At 33.8% G+C, this 20,271-nt stretch overlaps 2 protein-coding genes across 2 annotated transcripts; both read right to left on the bottom strand.

Annotated features, from left to right (window-relative positions):
• Nucleotides 1-5,999: 5,999 nt before the first annotated feature.
• Nucleotides 6,000-6,816, bottom strand: LOC130809390 (uncharacterized). The gene has a single exon (XM_057675157.1). It carries the CDS (start codon nucleotides 6,672-6,674, stop codon nucleotides 6,159-6,161), a length of 516 nt encoding a protein of 171 aa, XP_057531140.1. The 5' UTR covers nucleotides 6,675-6,816; the 3' UTR covers nucleotides 6,000-6,158.
• Nucleotides 6,817-12,779: 5,963 nt separating this feature from the next.
• Nucleotides 12,780-15,324, bottom strand: LOC130809388 (uncharacterized; the record flags this gene model as incomplete). The annotated part of the gene is made up of 1 exon (XM_057675156.1): nucleotides 12,780-15,324. A coding segment is annotated over exon 1 (2,325 nt), but the record flags the coding sequence as incomplete, so codon positions are not given.
• Between the last annotated feature and the right edge of the window lie 4,947 nt (nucleotides 15,325-20,271).

Raw genomic sequence — 20,271 nt, 5'->3', positions numbered from 1 at the left:
CAAGTAATCATTAGCATTTTATCTACTCTTATATATCTTATTATCTTCTTATCATGATTCATTTTAAAGGCACAATGGTATGATGGACGTACGATAAAACTTACCTTTTAACTTTCTTGTCACCTCAATCACATTATATTTCAAAATTCGTTTGCTATTTTTGTTACCCACACTTAATTCTATGAGTCCCAATTATTTTAAAATATGGATCCAATGTATTCAAAACATCCACTTGAAGCTAAGTGAATTGTTTCTCTTCTAGATTTATAGTGCCCCTCATTATTACATTTATGCTAAAGTTACACAATTACACTTCATATACTCTTTTCGGTAGCTTCATTTATGGTCACAAGTTTGATTCCTGAATAGTTGGAACAATTTTGGACATTTACCTTGTTCTTGTAATAGGCACTAGAGTAGTTTTATGAACATCTTGTTTATCCTCCAAATCTTGTTGAATAGATCAGTTACTCAAGTTACCCTTATCAATCATAGGCAATTTTGTACCTCATTTTCTTCGAAGCCCTCCCACCTCTGATCTTTGTATTTTCTGCATAAATTCTCTATTTAATTCATTTTCTTTCAAGGGATAGATTGTTGTGTCCCCTAAAATATTTCCTTGTTATCCATCAAATAGATTGTCAATCAAAATACACCATTCATCTATCGTTGATAGTTACAAAACAAGTTGTAGTGAAGTTGTTACCTGGTCTGGTCGTAGTAGATCGAGTTGATCGCAGTAGAACCCCACGCCCGATCCTGTGTGGGTCCTTGTTCGTCTTTCAAAGGACCACCGCGATCCATATGGCACATGTGGGGGTGGAAGAATTGGTGGCGTAAATGCACCACGTCCCACACTCCTCATCGATTGACCAATGAGAACATGCTCCCACGCCCAAAACTATGAATTACAATTATAAGTAAGTAAAAGAAACACAAAAACATTTAACAAAAGGAACAAAACGGTAACATGTAAACTTAGTATCACCTACAGAATAATGACATATTGACAATTTACACATATCACCAACTTGATCAATCCAAAAAAGAACCTCTCGATTAGCAACAGCAATGGCCTTCAATCCCTCGATGACCTTATGTGCTTGTCTTTGCTCTGCAGTCCGTCCAAACATCTTCTTCAACTTCACATTACCTATTTGACGGTTGAAGTTACTTAACAAATGCCACAAGCAAAACCTATGATGGGCGTTCGGAGGTTGCCATTCCGGCTCCTCCATAGTTGCTAGAATGCCCGCATGTCTATTGGAAATAACATATAACCCTGGACTATGCATCACATGCTTACGAACACACGCCATAAACCAAGACCAGGCGACTATGCATTCTTTCTCGACCAAAGCAAAGGCAAGCGGGAAGATTTCCTTGTTCCCATCTTGGGCAATCGCAGTTAACAACGTATGGAGATACTTACCATACAAATGTGTTTCGTCAATGGCAATAAGGGGTTTGCAATACTTGAATCCCTCAATGCTAGGTTGGAAAGCCCAGAACACGCGTTGGAAAGTTCTAATACTAGGACGGACGTACACACCAACATTATTATCTTCCTTAAAGAACCACTCAACTACAGTCCCGGGGTTTGAAACTTGCAATGCCTTCAAGAAACGTGGAAGAAGAGGATAAGAATCTTCCCATGTACCATAAATGGAGAGAAGGGCTTGCTGTTTAGCACACCATGCCCGCTTATAGGTTACTTTGACACCGAATTGGTCTTTCACCATTTGACGGACAACAGATTCCTTAATTGATGGGTCTTGAGCAACAGAATTTCTAATAAGATTGTTAATCACGGAAGATGTCAAATGAATTGCCCAGCTGACACATTTTCAATACTTAATACACAACCTCCATGCTTCCCTTTATACGTAATAATCTCCCATGATGGTGAATAGGAGCTCTTCCTAGCCGTAAGCCTCCACCCACACCCTCTCTTACACTTCAAGGTGAGCACGGTTTGATTTGAAGTCTCAGTTCGGTACTCAACGTTCCTACGAATGTGATACAATCTAACAACGTCCAACAAGGCATCCTTATTATCAAACATGATAGCCTTTTGAAACTCTCCTTCATCGGTATAGGTTGTATCACAATCCCAAGACCTCCAAGAGTTGTCCTCAATGTGTTCATCTAGAGGGGGAACCATTGCATAGGGTGTAGGAGCAATGATTGAGGAATGTTGCCTAAGCTCATGTCATTAGCTAGAGCCTCCTCGTCAACACCCACATTGTCCTCAGAAGGAGCTTCTACGAATTCATTACTCTCACTATTAACATCAACCCACGGCTCATTTGTATCTTCTAAGTTAAAAGTATCATCATTTGTGACTTGAAATTAAAGTTGATTGGGTTCATTAGAAGGATAAGAGAAAGATGGCATAAAGGGATTCTTGGGTAGGAAAGGGCGTATGAGAAGGAGCAGAAGAAGTTATATTCATGAATGCATTTGTTTCCACAACATTGATATCTTCATTCCCTAGGGGTACCTCTTTTGCATGTAACTCTAAAGAAGGAGTAGGGGTAGACCTTGAATACTCCCATATTGCATTTATAGCCTCCTCATCCTCAACCGGAAAAGTTAACAAATCTCCACTTAGACTATACTTAAAACTTAAATTAACAGTACTTCTTGTAGTGTCAATGCCAATCTTAGCGCATATAAAATGTTTAAATTCATTCAAATCCATGTATGAGTTGCATGCAAACAGTTTACGTCTTCCCCCAACATACTTAACATTGTTACTAGTTGGTCGAATTGCACCATTCCAAAAGCATACAACAGTCGCACGAAATGAATCCATTTCTACAACAATACATACAAAATCAATATCACCATGAGGTTCATAAATATCTGACTACTATACATTTTAAATTCAACAACAAATTTACGAACAAACAACCTCATTATGAAGATCAAGGTAAATACAACTACATTCGACATATTCGTAGAGTTTAAGTGTAAATAACCACCATACACGACATACATCAACACCAAATAAAAAAAATTATAATAAAAACGTACCTCAATAAGCTGTAGATCAACAAGAATTAGTAAATTGCAAGTTGATGAACCTACATTAACATGAAAGTTGATTAAAATTCAATAATTTTTCGAAAATGGAAAAAAAACACAAAAAAATGGTACCTTAGGTCGATGTAGGAAGATGACAGAACTAATTAGTGGTACAAACTTGGAATTTGATGAGTTTAGTTGAAGGATTGAAGTTGATTTTAATGGTGGAAAGAAGAGGAAGATCTCGTAGGTAGAATGAGAAAACAAAAAACGCGTGAATTAAAATGAGGAAGAAGCAGGCTGAAAAAAATATAAGGGATCAGTCGCTGTTAGTAACAACGACTTAAGCTTTTTATTTGTTGTTATTTTTTTTGTTCTTTCGCTGTTAGTATCAGCGATTTAAACCGATGCTAGGTTTGGATGTAAGGACGTTTATTTTGGGAATTAAATTTTCACGAAGCTTATTTTTGGAATTAAATTGTTAAATAATCTTATTTTATTCAAATTTTTTGAGTATGTCCACACAAATAGATCAATAAAGTAATCATGTGACAAATTGTAACGGCCTAATATTTTCATTGAGCTAGACCGGAGCGGGGAGTGTTGACTCAAATAGACTTTTGTTTTGGGTTTAGTTAACAATTCCACAAATCATGCGTCATCAGCATTTGGCAGGATGATTTAAACCAGCTGACGTCAGTCCTATGTGTTAGGTACTACATTATTTATACTCTAGGTGGTGGCGTGATGACTGGTGCGGTGAGTCATAAACCATGGTAATTAAAATATTGTATGTTTATTTATCCCTTTTAATTTGAGATTAATGTTTAATCTATAAGTTAAATATAATTTAATAAAATGTTGTTTGATTCGTCTCAATGCAATGATTATTAATCTTAAACTTTTATAATTTTTTATTATACATAATTAGAAATATTAAAAATTAAATTAGTAAATTGAATTGTATGAAAAAGCAAACATTAAAAGTATTTTAGAACGGAGTTAATATAACACTCTTACCCATGTTTCATTGGATCCTTTCAAAAGCAAAAGGAGCACAAAAGATTACAAGAATTTGTGAAGATTATAATAGTCCGAAATAGCTTTAGTACTAATAACATGATCGCGTGGAAATAATATATTATTAAAAAGGTATGATTAATGGAAAAATAAGAGAAATATATGAATAAAAATGAAAATGATATTAAGTAAAAAAAACATAGATAAAATTAAAAAAGAATGTAAACCAAAAATAAAAATTAAACAAATTTAATGAAACAGGCTAAAATAAATGATAGACTGTCTTTTGGTGAGACGAGTTCAAATAAGAAACACATGTTCTCATATTATGTATTAAATGAATTATTTAACTCATATGATAATTTATGAAAAAATAATGAGAGTAATTAATTATTTGGAAGATAGGGAGATGGGGTACGCTGCTTTGTTATGAAAAGTCTATTATGTTGTCCTCTTTTCCGGATATTTGGTTCCTCACTTTAAAAAGTGTGAAAGAAAACGAGAAAAAAAAAAGTATATATAAGAAAATTTCATAGTAGATAACTTGCATAAAATAATTATTGATTTGTATTGAGCTCTATTTAATACTTTGTTATTTCATAATCTTTTTAGTTACATAAAAATAATTCAAGGCTGAATTTCCTATCTCCTGCTTAGGAAAATTTTTAAGCGTTACCCAATATCTAATAAAAAGACACTACATATTACTCCTTCGATTTTCATATATTCTTTTCAAATAGAATTTACAAATTTTAGTGTCAAACCTTTTTATGATTTCTTATTGATTTATATAAAAAATATATTCATGTGAAATCTTAATATGTTCATTTCAATATAAACTTTCTAAATATCAGCTTATTTATAATTTTTAAAAATTAATAATTAAAATTATTTAAATTTTAAATTTATATTAAAATCTGCGAAAAAAGTAAAATAAAATGAATAAATATGAACAGAAAAATATATAATCGAATAAAGTAAACACTACTATTATAAAGTGAACTTTAGTAAAGATAAAGCTGTCCACAAACTACCTTACTATTACTATTGAGGAAAAGCAAAACAAATAAAATTGCGATCCTATTCACTATTATTGTATATTTATTTTCTGAATACTATTTATCAATGGTTTTTAATTTTTGTTTTATTCTTAACCTATAAGTTAAAATATTATTAAGTGGAAATTTCTCTTATTGGTTTAATATAAGTTTTATTAATATCAATTTTTATAACTTTTACTCAATCCAACGAGAGATATTTAGGATTTATAATACATTGACAAACGTGTTAAAATTAAATGGAACAATAATAGTAAATAAAATAAAGTAAATAGCTGCGTCTAATTACAACAACAATAATACACTTCTATTTAAATAATTATTAATCCCTCCTTCTCTTACAAGAAATTAGGATCTTACTCTCTCCGTTCCTTTTTGTTTGTCCACTTTACCTTTTGTAGGCATTGTTTTAGCAAATTTTAAGTCTTAGTATCTCTAAGCACGCATCATAAAAAATTATAAAAATTATATATTAAAAAACTTTACATTAAGACAAATTTAATAAGATCTCACATAAATATATTTTATCTTCAATATATAATTTAAAAATCTAATTTAAATTTCTCTCTCTTAAAATGAAAAAAAAAAAAAAAAACCAATGAAGATTATATTTTCATTTTAGTATTTGGAGTTGATACATAAAATAAAAGCTGAAGCAGCCTCACCCTTTCCCAAAATCTTCTCTTCCTCCCTTATATATATATATATATATATATATATATATATATATATATATATATATATATATATATATATATATATCATTGTATTAGTATTATTAGACGATTTCACTGTTAAATCTACCCTATACAGTAAATACATAGCTAAATAACCTTAGCTAATACAAATTGTGAAAAATAAACTTCTTAATTATTCAAATCTCGCCAAACGTCTCACAAAAGTAGCTGAAACTTCATTAAAAAAACATACTCATAGCTTACATCTTTAGATCTTCCACATAAAACAATCCAATTGAAATACAAATATCATCTTAGCTTAATATATCATACTTTAAACCAACTTGAAAACACTTAACAAACAAGCCGCCTATTAATTTGAAGCTCGTAAAGCAGAAAAGTAACCTTGTGGATTTGCTTCAAATATAGCTCTTGATATTATGACTTTCCCAGCAGTTCCAGGAGCCTTCATCATCTTACCACATCTCGAACAACAGCTACCAATCGACTTACAGATATTCAACACCATCATGTAAAACCCAGAAATAAGTCTCCATAATAACTTGAAGAAACCACTTATGAGACACCAAATCACCTTTAGAACCAAAAAAATAAGGGATATGATGCATGAGAGGAAGCAGTAAGATAGGAAGCAAATAAGGATAACACCAAGTAAAGCTAAGATGTAAGGTGCAGCAAGTGTTAGCCATTGTGCGAGGGTTGAGAATATTTCACTGAATTTGAGTGAGAGTGAGTGAAAGAAGTTGGGGAAGATGGCTAGCCATTCGTTGATTTGGAGGAGAATGGCGTTGTACCAGTCATTTGGGGTTGCGTTTATTGTGTTGGAGGATGATTGGTGTAGTTTTAGGAGGATGGTTGGATTTACCATGATATAAGGTGTTGTTCTTTGTTTGTGATTCTAAGGTGTTGTTCTTTGTTTGTGATTCTTTGGAAATTTATGGGTGTTTTATACTCAAACGAGATTAAAAAATTTGATATAATGAGTTAAATAGTGAGATATTTAAAAATAAAGAAGAGTAAAAATAGTGAAATTATATTTAAAAATAAAAGTGGTATTAATTTAGTATAATGGGATAAAATGAAAAGTATGACTAATTGACTTGATCTGGTGGGACAATGGAGTATATTTTTTTTCTTTGATTAATAAAGTTGAGTAGTAGACTAATGGAAGACTTCGACAGTAAGAGTCATTTACCTAACAAAAGAAAAAAGAATTGAGTTCATGAATCTCTATCAGCTTTAAATTATTACTACTTTATTCTCTAATGTTGTTCTCATTTAAAATATTTTATTTTAAAATGAGATAAAATAAACTAAGATTTTTGAGAGATCTCGTTTGATTTGTAGTATATATTTTTTTATTATATGTTCCCTCCGATTCATTTGAGTTGTCCCATTTTCTTATTTGGACAGTTCACCTCAATTGTCCCATTTTCATTTTAAAACATAAATTTTGACCAAATTATCCTTATATTATTCTTAAAAGTACCAAAACACCCTTATTTTAAAAACTTAACTACACTAATTAACCCCACAATCCTAATTAATACTCTAACTAATCACTCCTTCCTTTATTAACCCTCCTCCCTCTGATTTACCCTTCCCCATTCTGAAATCCTAGATCTTCATCTTCCTCATATGTTCTTCTTAGATGGCGCTATTGTGAAACCCTTCTGAAACCCTAAATCCGATAATGGAGTCACCCTTCTGAAACCCTAAGTCTTCATCTTCCTCTCTTCTGAAACCTTAAATCCGATGATGGATTCACCTAATTCTTTTCTCTCTCATCCTGCACTGAAGTTGTTGTTTGATGATTGTGAAGATGAGGACTCATATATTTCCTCACCACATTCTTCAGTTAAAACCTCTCCAAATTGGGGAAGAACAATAGACAGTGAGGATAAAGAAATTTCGGCTATGTTTAATTTGGGACTTGATCTACCTGATTATGACCTTTTTTCTTCATCTGACTCAGAAGATTATGATGGGGAAGATGATGATACTGTTTATGATGTTAAGGGCCCCTTCTCTCGTATGTGAAACGGTTACTCTTTCCCTCTGACTAATGATGTTACATTTTGTTTTTGTTATTCTTGATTATGCATCTTCGTGTATGTTGGTCTGTGATGATTTTTTTATTGAGGCCAAAGAAAAGCTCAATGATTTTTGAAAAGAGGGCTTGTTAGTTGCTACAAAAATCCATATACATACTCACAGTGCCACCAATCTTCATGATTTTAGGAGGCAAAGAGTATGTTTATGGATTTCAATGATGAAAACTGTAGCAGGAGCGGCACTCTCGTTACATAATTAACATTAATAATTATACTTAAGATAAATAATGCGGAAGTGTAAAACGCCGAACTGCTAAAAACCATTTGAAATAAAAAAAATGTTCAAAACATAAGTAAAAATATATCTTACAACTGAGAAAATATAAAATAAGGTTTACTTAAATACGATAAAAAAACATAAGTACAATATAGTCATCAAGTAAAATCATTGAAGCTAAGTCCTCGATAGAATAATTAAAGTTGCGGCCTGGATCGAAACCTGAGCTAAATTTTCTTGCAAAATACTGTCATCCATAATATGGACGACAGCCGATTAAATCGGTCAGCGATAAAGCCGAGTACAATTTTCTCAACAAGCTTATGATGTGATAGTTAAATCATGCTTACAGAATAATCATCAAGCACAGTATAGAAGGTTATTACTCATTATTGACCTTTACTAAGCCATTAAGTTACATTCTCAATACTTGCAGAAGTTCATTACTGCTACTAAATACTTGGTAACCTTAATGCTTATTTAATCAAGTTCAATTAAGCCTCATAGCTTTACCATCATAGCACATCACAAGATCACAGCAATAATGACAACTGATATATGTAAGGGTCTGGTTAGGTGAGGACCGTAGTCCTAAACCCTAACTGTGGTGGGAGTCGTCACTCCTCTCAATACTGTTATGCTCGAGACTTCACAGGATGGGTTTTTCTCGGACCCCCTGTCTGACACCGCATTTTACGTGCCGGCTAACACGGACGCCGGGATTTTACATGCCGGTCCATGGTTCGACGTTACCTTGCTATCAGAGTCATACAATCAATATCATGCAATATCAAACAAGACTCTAAACCGAAATAGTTTACATTCTTATAAGTCAAACTTCCACTAGTCAAATTTTTGACAATTCTACCCTTTTAGTAGAAACAAATTACTAATATCTAATAAATTAATATTTAATTAAATAACAAATTTTCGTAGCTATACTAAGATTCCTGAGGCTAAACTAAGTCATTATTGTGTCATAAATAATCATAACAGTCAAGGGTAATATTTCTAAGTACTTAATAACATATTTTATCAAATAACCAGTAAAATAGTAAAACGGATCTATCATCACTATAAAAATAACATAATCCGACAAATTATTAAGGGTCCAAAATCTATATGAAATGAGTTTTCAAGAAAAACAATGCTAAGCATTTTAACAAATTTGTTTGACTATTTTACCGATAAACCGATTAATAATTCTTTATAATTACTTGAGTCCAACAAAAAAATATCAAAACACCAAGATGATATGAAATCATTTTAAACACATAAGTTTATTTAACTAGTAAAATTCATATATATCTATATTATCATATTAATCAAAAATTTCCATATATATGACTTTTTTTTTTGAGTGTCCCAAAAGTATTATTGTTTTGACGAAAATATCACTAAACTGGATATAACTTTAATATTACCATATAAAGTTTAAATGACTAAAATAAAATCATGTTGATCATGCTTTTATATTATCGAGTAACCATAAATAAATATCACATAACGAGAGAGTTAAGAAAATGTGTACCATTTTCCTCCGAAGGTGGTGCTAAACCAAGTAAGAGAATAATAATAGAAAAATAAGAACTTAAGGAAATAAGTTCCAAAAGAAAGTCTTCAAGGTTCCAAGCTTCAAAGAAGTAGATCTTCAATTACCCAAAAGAAAAAGATATCCAAGCTCCAAAAGATAATACTTGACTTTTTAAAAGTTGATGATTATCGGCTTAAGAAGTGATAAGATCAAGCTCTATCTTCATTTGATTCTTCAACAAATAAAAAGGGTATAAAGTTAGTAAGATGTTAATGAAGTGAAGATATAAGAAAGAATGGTAGAAAGATTTGATGATGGGGGTGTAAGTGATCTCATGGCTAAGGAGGGGTATTTATAATGGGTTTTGGGCAACTTTTTAGTTCATAAGATTGTATGAAAAAGAAGGTTAACTTGTGTAAGTGATTTAGAGTGTGTAAGTGAATGTGTAAGAGTTGGAGTGTGCAAGTGGATGTGTAAGAATTTGGAGTGTAGAAGAAGGTTAACTTGTGTAAGGAAATGGTGATAGCTTGTGTAAGTGATGAACATTATGGATTGATGTAGAAAGGATTTTGATTCATCAAATTTTTGTTCTAGTTTATGCTAGTGAAATGTTTTAGATTAATGGGAAAGTATGATTAAGGTTTGATTATGAAAATATGAAAGTTTACTTAGAAAATTTTAGTTAAAACTATACTTAAAGTTAATAAAAAAATATAGTTAATTTTTAGGTATAAAATAATTAAATCAAAGTTTTAAAGTTAAAATGATAAGTAGTAAAGTTAGTTTAAGGAAACGAAATTGAAACGTAACGTTTTAATAAAACCGTAAATATAATATTAAAATTTTACTTTTTGTAGTATAAAATAATAAAATAATATTTTAGTGCTTATAAAGAAATTTAAGAATATAAATATATTTTTAAGTTTAATATTTGGAAGAAATTACAAAAATCGGAATAAGGTTTAGAATTAAAGGTGATTTGAATTAGATAACCAAAGGATTAGGAATTCGAAAAGAAATTTCGGAAGAAGATTAAGATTAAGAAATTTGAGCCTGTTACAACTCTTTCCCCCTTTAGATAGTTTCGTCCCGAAACTAGGACTTACCAAAAAGGTTAGGATAACGCTCTCTCATGTCGACTTCTTTTTCCCAAGTCGCCTCTTCAACCCCGTGGTTTGACCACAAAACCTTGACCAATGGAATCCTCGAATTTCTCAACTCTTTTACTCGGGTATCTAAGATCCTGATTGGTCGTTCCTCATACACCAAAGACTCTTCAATCAAAAGCGGCTCGTGAGCTAGAACATGAGACGGATCATGAACATACTTCCTCAACGGTGAAACATGGAACACATTATGAACTTTTGCTAAACTTGGAGGTAAAGCCAACTCATAAGAAACTTCCCCGACTCTCCTTAGGATCTCAAAAGGTCCAATAAATTTTGGACTCAACTTTCCTCGAACTCCAAAACGCTGGACACCTCTTGTAGGTGAAACCTTTAGGAAAACCTTGTCGCCAACCTCAAATTGCAACATCTTTCGATGATTATCAGCATAACTCTTTTGTCGGCTCTGTGCTGCTCTCATGTTCTGTTGAACAATCTTCAACGCATCAATGGATTCCTGAATCACATCTGGACCTTCGGGAATGGTCCTATCCATCAAATCCCAACACAAAGGTACTCGACACTTCCTTCCATAAAGAGCTTCATACGGTGCCATCCTAATACTAGATTGGAAACTGTTGTTGTAGGCGAACTCCACCATCGGTAATTTATCTTCCCAAGAACCCTCAAAGTCCAACACACAACATCTCAAAAGATTCTCTAAAGTCTGAATAGTTCTCTCAGTCTGACCATCAGTCGCAGGATGAAAAGCAGTACTCAAGCACAACTTACTCCCAAAAGCTTCCTGCAACTTTTCCCAAAACCTCGATAAAAACTTCGGATCCCTATCAGAAACAATAGTCCTCGGAACACCATGAAGTCTGACAATCTCTCGGACATAGGCATCTGCTAATTGCTTAGCCCCCCAAGTATTCTTCATTGGCACAAATCTAGCGACCTTGGTCAATCTATCAACAATGACCCAAATAACATCATTCCCTCGCTGGGTCCTTGGCAGCCCTACCACAAAGTCCATAGAAATCGAGTCCCACTTCCAATCTGGGACAGGCAACGGTTGAAGCAACCCTGAACTCTTTTGTCTCTCGAACTTTACCCTCTGGCAGACTAGGCACTTAGACACAAAATCAGAGACATCTTTCCTTAGACCTTTCCACCAAAATATCTCTCTTATCTCCTCAATCATCTTATCTCGACCTGGATGCAAATGAAATAAACTTTGATGACCTTCCTTCAAAATCTCAATCTTCAATTCAAATTGATTTGGAACACACAATCTACCGTTCATCCTCAACTCTCCTCTTTCTCCTAACTCAAAAGCATCAGTCTCATTTTTCTCAACTCTATGGATCAACTCAACAATCTCAGGATCCTCAAGTTGTGCCTCAATTATACGATCAAACAAAGTGGGTTGTATAGTCATTGCTCCCAAATACTGACCAACCTCGTGTCGACTACAAATCTCTAATCTCAAACTCTGCATCTCACGATACAACTCCCATGGTACAGACATAATGGCATTCACAGACACTCTCGGTCTCCTACTTAAGGCATCAGCTACCTTATTCGCTTTTCCAGGGTGGTACACAATTTCAAGATCATAATCCTTAATAACCTCAAGCCACCGCCTTTGGCGCATGTTCAATTCTTTTTGGTTGAAGACATACCTCAAATTTTGATGATCAGTGTAGATCTTACACGGTAACCCATACAAATAATGTCTCCACAACTTCAAAGCAAAGATCACTGCAGCAAGTTCAATGTCATGCACGGGGTAATTCACCTCATGTGGCCTTAACTGCCTCGATGCATAAGCTATGACCTTTCCTTCTTGCATAAGTACACAACCTAAACCTTCGAATGAAGCATCACAATAGACCTCGAATGGCTTGCTACAATCAGGCATTGCTAAAACAGGGGCAGTAGTAAGTCTTTTCTTTAATTCCTCGAAAGCAATTGTGTGCCTCTTATTCCACTGAAATCGTATCCCTTTCTTCAACAGCTTAAACATGGGACGAGCAACCTTAGAAAAGTTTTCAACATATTTCCTATAGTACCCAGCTAATCCCAAAAAGCTCCGAACTTCAGTCACATTTCTAGGAATCGGCCAGTCCGTTATTGCTTTAATCTTCTCAGGATCTACAGAAATTCCACCCTTAGACACCATATGACCTAGAAAAGAAATTTCCTCAAGCCAAAACTCACACTTACTAAACTTCCCATACAATTTCTCCTTTCTCAAAAGCTCCAGAATCATTCTCAAGTGTTCTTCATGTTCTTCCCTACTCCTTGAATATACCAAAATATCATCGATAAAAACAACCACGAATTTATCCAAATAAGGACGAAGATACCTCTGCATCAAATCCATAAAAGCTGCAGGTGCATTTGTTAACCCAAATGGCATCACCAAAAACTCATAATGTCCATATCGGGTCCGAAATGCTGTTTTAGAAACATCCTCCTTGGCTATCCTCAATTGATGATATCCAGACCTTAAATCAATCTTCGAGAACACCTGAGCGCCTCTTAGCTGATCAAACAAATCATCTATCCTGGGCAAAGGGTAACGATTCTTAATGGTGATCTTATTAATCTCCCTATAATCAATACACAATCTCATCGTTCCATCCTTCTTCTTCACAAACAGAACAGGGGCTCCCCAGGGTGACACACTAGGTCGGATAAAACCTTTCTCCAATAACTCATCTAATTGCTTTTTCAATTCGGCTAACTCAGCTGGAGCAAAACGGTACGGAGTCCTAGAGATAGGGGTCGCATCAGGAATTAGATCTATATGAAAGTCAACCTCTCTCCTTGGAGGTAAACCAGGTAGATCCTCAGGGAAAACATCAGGGTAATCACAAACAATTGGGGTTTCCTCAAGACTTAACTTGATTTTCTCCTCACTACTAGCAATAAAACACAAATATCCCTTATCTCCATGTTTAATCATCTCAATGGCTTGAACTGCAGAAATGGTCTGAATGGGAAACACAGAATTCTTCCTAATCAAACATTCTCCACCTGGAGCCTTAACCCGAACGATCTTCTCTTTACACAAAATCTCCGCATGATGACGTCCCAACCAGTCCATCCCCAAAATAATATCATATGTACCCAACTCAAACACTATTAAATCGGCAGGTAGATGGTTGTCCGAAATCTTAAGTGGGAAATTAGGAAAGATACGGTCACACAGGAATGGTGAACCGTCAGGTAATAGAATTTGGAGATTAAATTTTTGAGGTTCAAGAGAGATAGAGGATTTATGAAGGAAAGAAGAAGAGATAAAAGATCGGTCAGCTCCTGAATCAAAAAGAATATGAGCCAAAGAGTCTCCTACGACAAAGTGACCAGAAATGACCTTACCCTCAAACGCCTGATGAAGATTGTCTACATGGTTGCTAATAGCGTGCAAACCGGCAGTCCTCCTAGCTGCAATACTCTGAACATTTCCCGAAGAACTAGGAGCTCCATAATTACCAGTACTACTAGCTCCCAACTGGATCCCTTCTCGGCAGTTAGTGGAAACATGACCCTCCTTTTTGCATTTGAAGCAGATGATCTTCCCAGTGCATGAACGACCTCGGTGATCCTTACCACATAAGCGACACTTCCAAACTGTGACTCTTGTTGAAGTGGTTGGTTGGAACGGCTTGCGATCCCAATTGGTCGGCTTCTTGTTCCTGTTGTTGTTGCCTCCACTAAATTTTCTTTTGTTGGTGTTGTCCTCTTTTTCAAGGATCCTCTCATACTCAAGCGCTCGGTCGTAGAGATCTCGGAAGTCAGAATACTTCCCGATCCCCTTTTGGATCTTAAGATTAAGACCCTCAAAGAAGCGGGATGCACGAACACTTTCTTTGCTTACGATGTTAGAAGCAAATCGAGATAGCTCATTGAACTTACAACTGTACTCAATCACGGTCATAAGACCCTGACGAAGATGTAAGAACTCATTCTCCTTTTTCCGTTGGAGTGATGGCGGATAGAATTGTTGACGAAGAGTTATAAGGAAATCATCCCAAAAGGTATCAGTCATAGTGGCCTTGACAGAATGCCACCATAACTCTGCTGGACCAGATAGGTAGAAGGAAGCCTGCTTTACTTTTAGGTGCGCTGGACAGTTAATGACCTCTAAAAGTTTCTCCATCTCTGCGAGCCAATTCTCAAAGCGAACCGGATCAGCTTCTCCGTCGTATTGCGGCGGACGATGATATGCCATATTCTTAAAGTATTTCCCGTCGTCATTGGCCTCTTGAGCCTGATTCTCCATGAGGGTGATCAGTCGCTCATTTGTCCTTTCCATCCGAGCTAGTTGTGCTTCTAGCTCTCGAACTCTAGCTTCGTGATCAGATGAAGTTACGCCATTTCTTACCTAAAATATTTTTTTAAACATGTGACTAACTTTCACATTAACTTAATTAATCTAGCACGTAATTTTACACATAGTCACATAAGCACATAGAAAACAAATAGAATTTTTAGGAAGACTTGTTTTGAAAATCATTTGAAATACTTTTCTTTTTTTCCACTTTTTTTTTTTTTTTTTTTAATTTTAATTTTTTTTTTTTTAGTCAGCTATCGAGTCACATGGAACTAAAATTCCAAGATTCGAGTAACTTTAGCTCTGATACCACGTGTAGCAGGAGCGGCACTCTCGTTACATAATTAACATTAATAATTATACTTAAGATAAATAATGCGGAAGTGTAAAACGCCGAACTGCTAAAAACCATTTGAAATAAAAAAAATGTTCAAAACATAAGTAAAAATATATCTTACAACTGAGAAAATATAAAATAAGGTTTACTTAAATACGATAAAAAAACATAAGTACAATATAGTCATCAAGTAAAATCATTGAAGCTAAGTCCTCGATAGAATAATTAAAGTTGCGGCCTGGATCGAAACCTGAGCTAAATTTTCTTGCAAAATACTGTCATCCATAATATGGACGACAGCCGATTAAATCGGTCAGCGATAAAGCCGAGTACAATTTTCTCAACAAGCTTATGATGTGATAGTTAAATCATGCTTACAGAATAATCATCAAGCACAGTATAGAAGGTTATTACTCATTATTGACCTTTACTAAGCCATTAAGTTACATTCTCAATACTTGCAGAAGTTCATTACTGCTACTAAATACTTGGTAACCTTAATGCTTATTTAATCAAGTTCAATTAAGCCTCATAGCTTTACCATCATAGCACATCACAAGATCACAGCAATAATGACAACTGATATATGTAAGGGTCTGGTTAGGTGAGGACCGTAGTCCTAAACCCTAACTGTGGTGGGAGTCGTCACTCCTCTCAATACTGTTATGCTCGAGACTTCACAGGATGGGTTTTTCTCGGACCCCCTGTCTGACACCGCATTTTACGTGCCGGCTAACACGGACGCCGGGATTTTACATGCCGGTCCATGGTTCGACGTTACCTTGCTATCAGAGTCATACAATCAATATCATGCAATATCAAACAAGACTCTAAACCGAAATAGTTTACATTCTTATAAGTCAAACTTCCACTAGTCAAATTTTTGACAATTCTACCCTTTTAGTAGAAACAAATTACTAATATCTAATAAATTAATATTTAATTAAATAACAAATTTTCGTAGCTATACTAAGATTCCTGAGGCTAAACTAAGTCATTATTGTGTCATAAATAATCATAACAGTCAAGGGTAATATTTCTAAGTACTTAATAACATATTTTATCAAATAACCAGTAAAATAGTAAAACGGATCTATCATCACTATAAAAATAACATAATCCGACAAATTATTAAGGGTCCAAAATCTATATGAAATGAGTTTTCAAGAAAAACAATGCTAAGCATTTTAACAAATTTGTTTGACTATTTTACCGATAAACCGATTAATAATTCTTTATAATTACTTGAGTCCAACAAAAAAATATCAAAACACCAAGATGATATGAAATCATTTTAAACACATAAGTTTATTTAACTAGTAAAATTCATATATATCTATATTATCATATTAATCAAAAATTTCCATATATATGACTTTTTTTTTTGAGTGTCCCAAAAGTATTATTGTTTTGACGAAAATATCACTAAACTGGATATAACTTTAATATTACCATATAAAGTTTAAATGACTAAAATAAAATCATGTTGATCATGCTTTTATATTATCGAGTAACCATAAATAAATATCACATAACGAGAGAGTTAAGAAAATGTGTACCATTTTCCTCCGAAGGTGGTGCTAAACCAAGTAAGAGAATAATAATAGAAAAATAAGAACTTAAGGAAATAAGTTCCAAAAGAAAGTCTTCAAGGTTCCAAGCTTCAAAGAAGTAGATCTTCAATTACCCAAAAGAAAAAGATATCCAAGCTCCAAAAGATAATACTTGACTTTTTAAAAGTTGATGATTATCGGCTTAAGAAGTGATAAGATCAAGCTCCATCTTCATTTGATTCTTCAACAAATAAAAAGGGTATAAAGTTAGTAAGATGTTAATGAAGTGAAGATATAAGAAAGAATGGTAGAAAGATTTGATGATGGGGGTGTAAGTGATCTCATGGCTAAGGAGGGGTATTTATAATGGGTTTTGGGCAACTTTTTAGTTCATAAGATTGTATGAAAAAGAAGGTTAACTTGTGTAAGTGATTTAGAGTGTGTAAGTGAATGTGTAAGAGTTGGAGTGTGCAAGTGGATGTGTAAGAATTTGGAGTGTAGAAGAAGGTTAACTTGTGTAAGGAAATGGTGATAGCTTGTGTAAGTGATGAACATTATGGATTGATGTAGAAAGGATTTTGATTCATCAAATTTTTGTTCTAGTTTATGCTAGTGAAATGTTTTAGATTAATGGGAAAGTATGATTAAGGTTTGATTATGAAAATATGAAAGTTTACTTAGAAAATTTTAGTTAAAACTATACTTAAAGTTAATAAAAAAATATAGTTAATTTTTAGGTATAAAATAATTAAATCAAAGTTTTAAAGTTAAAATGATAAGTAGTAAAGTTAGTTTAAGGAAACGAAATTGAAACGTAACGTTTTAATAAAACCGTAAATATAATATTAAAATTTTACTTTTTGTAGTATAAAATAATAAAATAATATTTTAGTGCTTATAAAGAAATTTAAGAATATAAATATATTTTTAAGTTTAATATTTGGAAGAAATTACAAAAATCGGAATAAGGTTTAGAATTAAAGGTGATTTGAATTAGATAACCAAAGGATTAGGAATTCGAAAAGAAATTTCGGAAGAAGATTAAGATTAAGAAATTTGAGCCTGTTACAAAAACATTATGTTTTCTGAGAGATGCGCCTAAAATGATTTTTTTTTTTTGCCATTAAAAAATCCCGAAAAATTTCCATTAAATGTTTAGTCATAAAAAACTTGAATGAATCTACATGATGTTTAACCCTAAACATTTTGCCATTAAAAATCCCAAAAGTGTTGCTGGATTTTTTGCTACTGGTTGGTTGTTGTTGATTGTCGTTTTGTTGCTGAGTGTTGCTGGACTTCTGTTTTTATGTTGGTTGGTTCTGTTGTTTTCTCTTTCTCCTGGTATTCCTACTGGCTTTGTGTTGTTGTGGTAGTTGGTTCTGTTGTCTTTTCTTGCACCTGGTATTCCTACTAGCTTTGTGTTGTAGTTGGTTCTGTTGTTTTTTTATGCTCCTGGTATTCCTACTGGTTCACAATAGCCTTTGTTGGTTCTGTTGTTTCTTGATGCTCTTGGTATTCCCGCTGCCTCACATTAAATGTTGTTGGTTTTGTTGTTGTTGATTCTGTTGCTGAGTGGAAAATCTCTTGCTCTTTAATTTCCAAGTACAGTAAAGCAACCTCTAAATGATTTGCATCCAAATGATAGAGTGACTCATAAATGATTTCTTCCATAACTGTTAAATAATCTGGTAGTCTCCCCTCCCTAGCTAGTTTGCTTTTGTTCATGTGTGGAATATGATAGTCAATACCACAAAGTTTTTTAAGTACCTCAACCTTACATGTTTGTGAGGTTATCCAAACATACCTTAATGTGTGGTGTTCTAAAGCTTCAAAAGCACTTGTCACAGCCGTAACCAATTCAGTGCAGTTGTATGCTGCTTTCTAGTGTTGTAACGATTTTGAATAGACCTAAAAAAATCCAAGTCTAACACGTTCATATCAGGGAAATTTGGAGGCTATTGAATTAAATGGATATTGAATCCACCTTGATTTGCATCTTCCCTAAATATTGGATCATTGTTTAGAATGTGTGGTTTTGCATTATCCTGTTGAATGTAAATTGTTTTGCTTGCACCTTCTGGCCATTTTTCTCTAATAGCCGGTAAGGTACTGTCAATTAGCATTGCCCTTATGTGTGTCTTTGTTATGGATTGAATGGGTTTAGTTTCTGGTTTCCCTCTATTCCTATTTTTGGAACTTCTTTTTGCTAACACTTGAGCTGTAAAAGGAAAGATATCTATCTTTCTATCAAAAATTAGTTCACCTTCACTAGAGTACATCGGTTTAACAACCGTACAATTTTGACTATATTTCTCTATGTGGCTCCGATTCTCCTGGGGTAAGATAGTAAATTTGTTGTGTTCTAGTGAGATAGAACAATTTTTCATCTATGTGAATTATGTTAGACATGTCACTGAATTTGAAAGCATTTGTCCGCTCATCATAAATGCAACTAGTAATACAAAAGAATAACTTGTCATTCTTGTTAGAGTCGGTTAACAGTGGCTTGATTGCATTTGTATGCTTGCGTATGTGTTTCTTTTTCTTCCATCTCCACACAGTTGATTGGCTAACACCCATGGCATCTGCAACTGCCTTTTAACTTGTCTATTTGGACTTTTTTTAGGCTTGGAATCTTCTTTCATCAAATGGTATTATTGTGTTGGTGATTCTGCCAAACTTTTTACTAGTTGCATCCAATGTAGCCCCCTCATTTTGTTGATTTTTAACTATAGCCCAAATTCTACTTACGGTCTTCCAGTGAATATCGTACTTTTTGGCCATATCCCCCATTAATCCACGAGCTGGCTTCCCCTTTTGTTAACCCCAAGCAATAACTCATGCATTATTTTGTTCCTAGTGTAAGTGTCTAATTCTTTTTGCTTCACCATTTCTTTTCTTGCAATAAATGATTTGGAGTATTACTTTGATTTTGTTTTCTACTTCTGTTTATACTTCTGTTTTGTGTACTTTGAGTTTTGCAATTAATACACCCTATTTATACTTCTGTTTTGTTTTGTGGTGTTCTGTTTAACTTTGGCGCCTAATTTTGGGTTGACAATTTCAGTTTGGGGCCTACTGTATTTCACTCTGACTATTTTTGGGATTTGTTGGTGGCATTTGCTGTTTGTATTTGCTGTTTGCATTTGTTGTATGGGTTTTGGCTGCTTCTCATGGCTATTTTCTTTTTTTGGAAAAAATTTTAAATTTTTCGATGGCATTAATGTTTTTTGTTTTTGGCGCATTTTTTAAAAAGTGA

This window comes from Amaranthus tricolor, chromosome 3 (genome assembly GCF_026212465.1).
Source record: "Amaranthus tricolor cultivar Red isolate AtriRed21 chromosome 3, ASM2621246v1, whole genome shotgun sequence".
In the NCBI taxonomy this organism is placed as follows: Eukaryota; Viridiplantae; Streptophyta; class Magnoliopsida; order Caryophyllales; family Amaranthaceae; genus Amaranthus; species Amaranthus tricolor.
The sequence above is the reverse complement of the archived record's forward strand: the minus strand, read 5'-3'. Positions and strand labels throughout refer to the sequence as shown.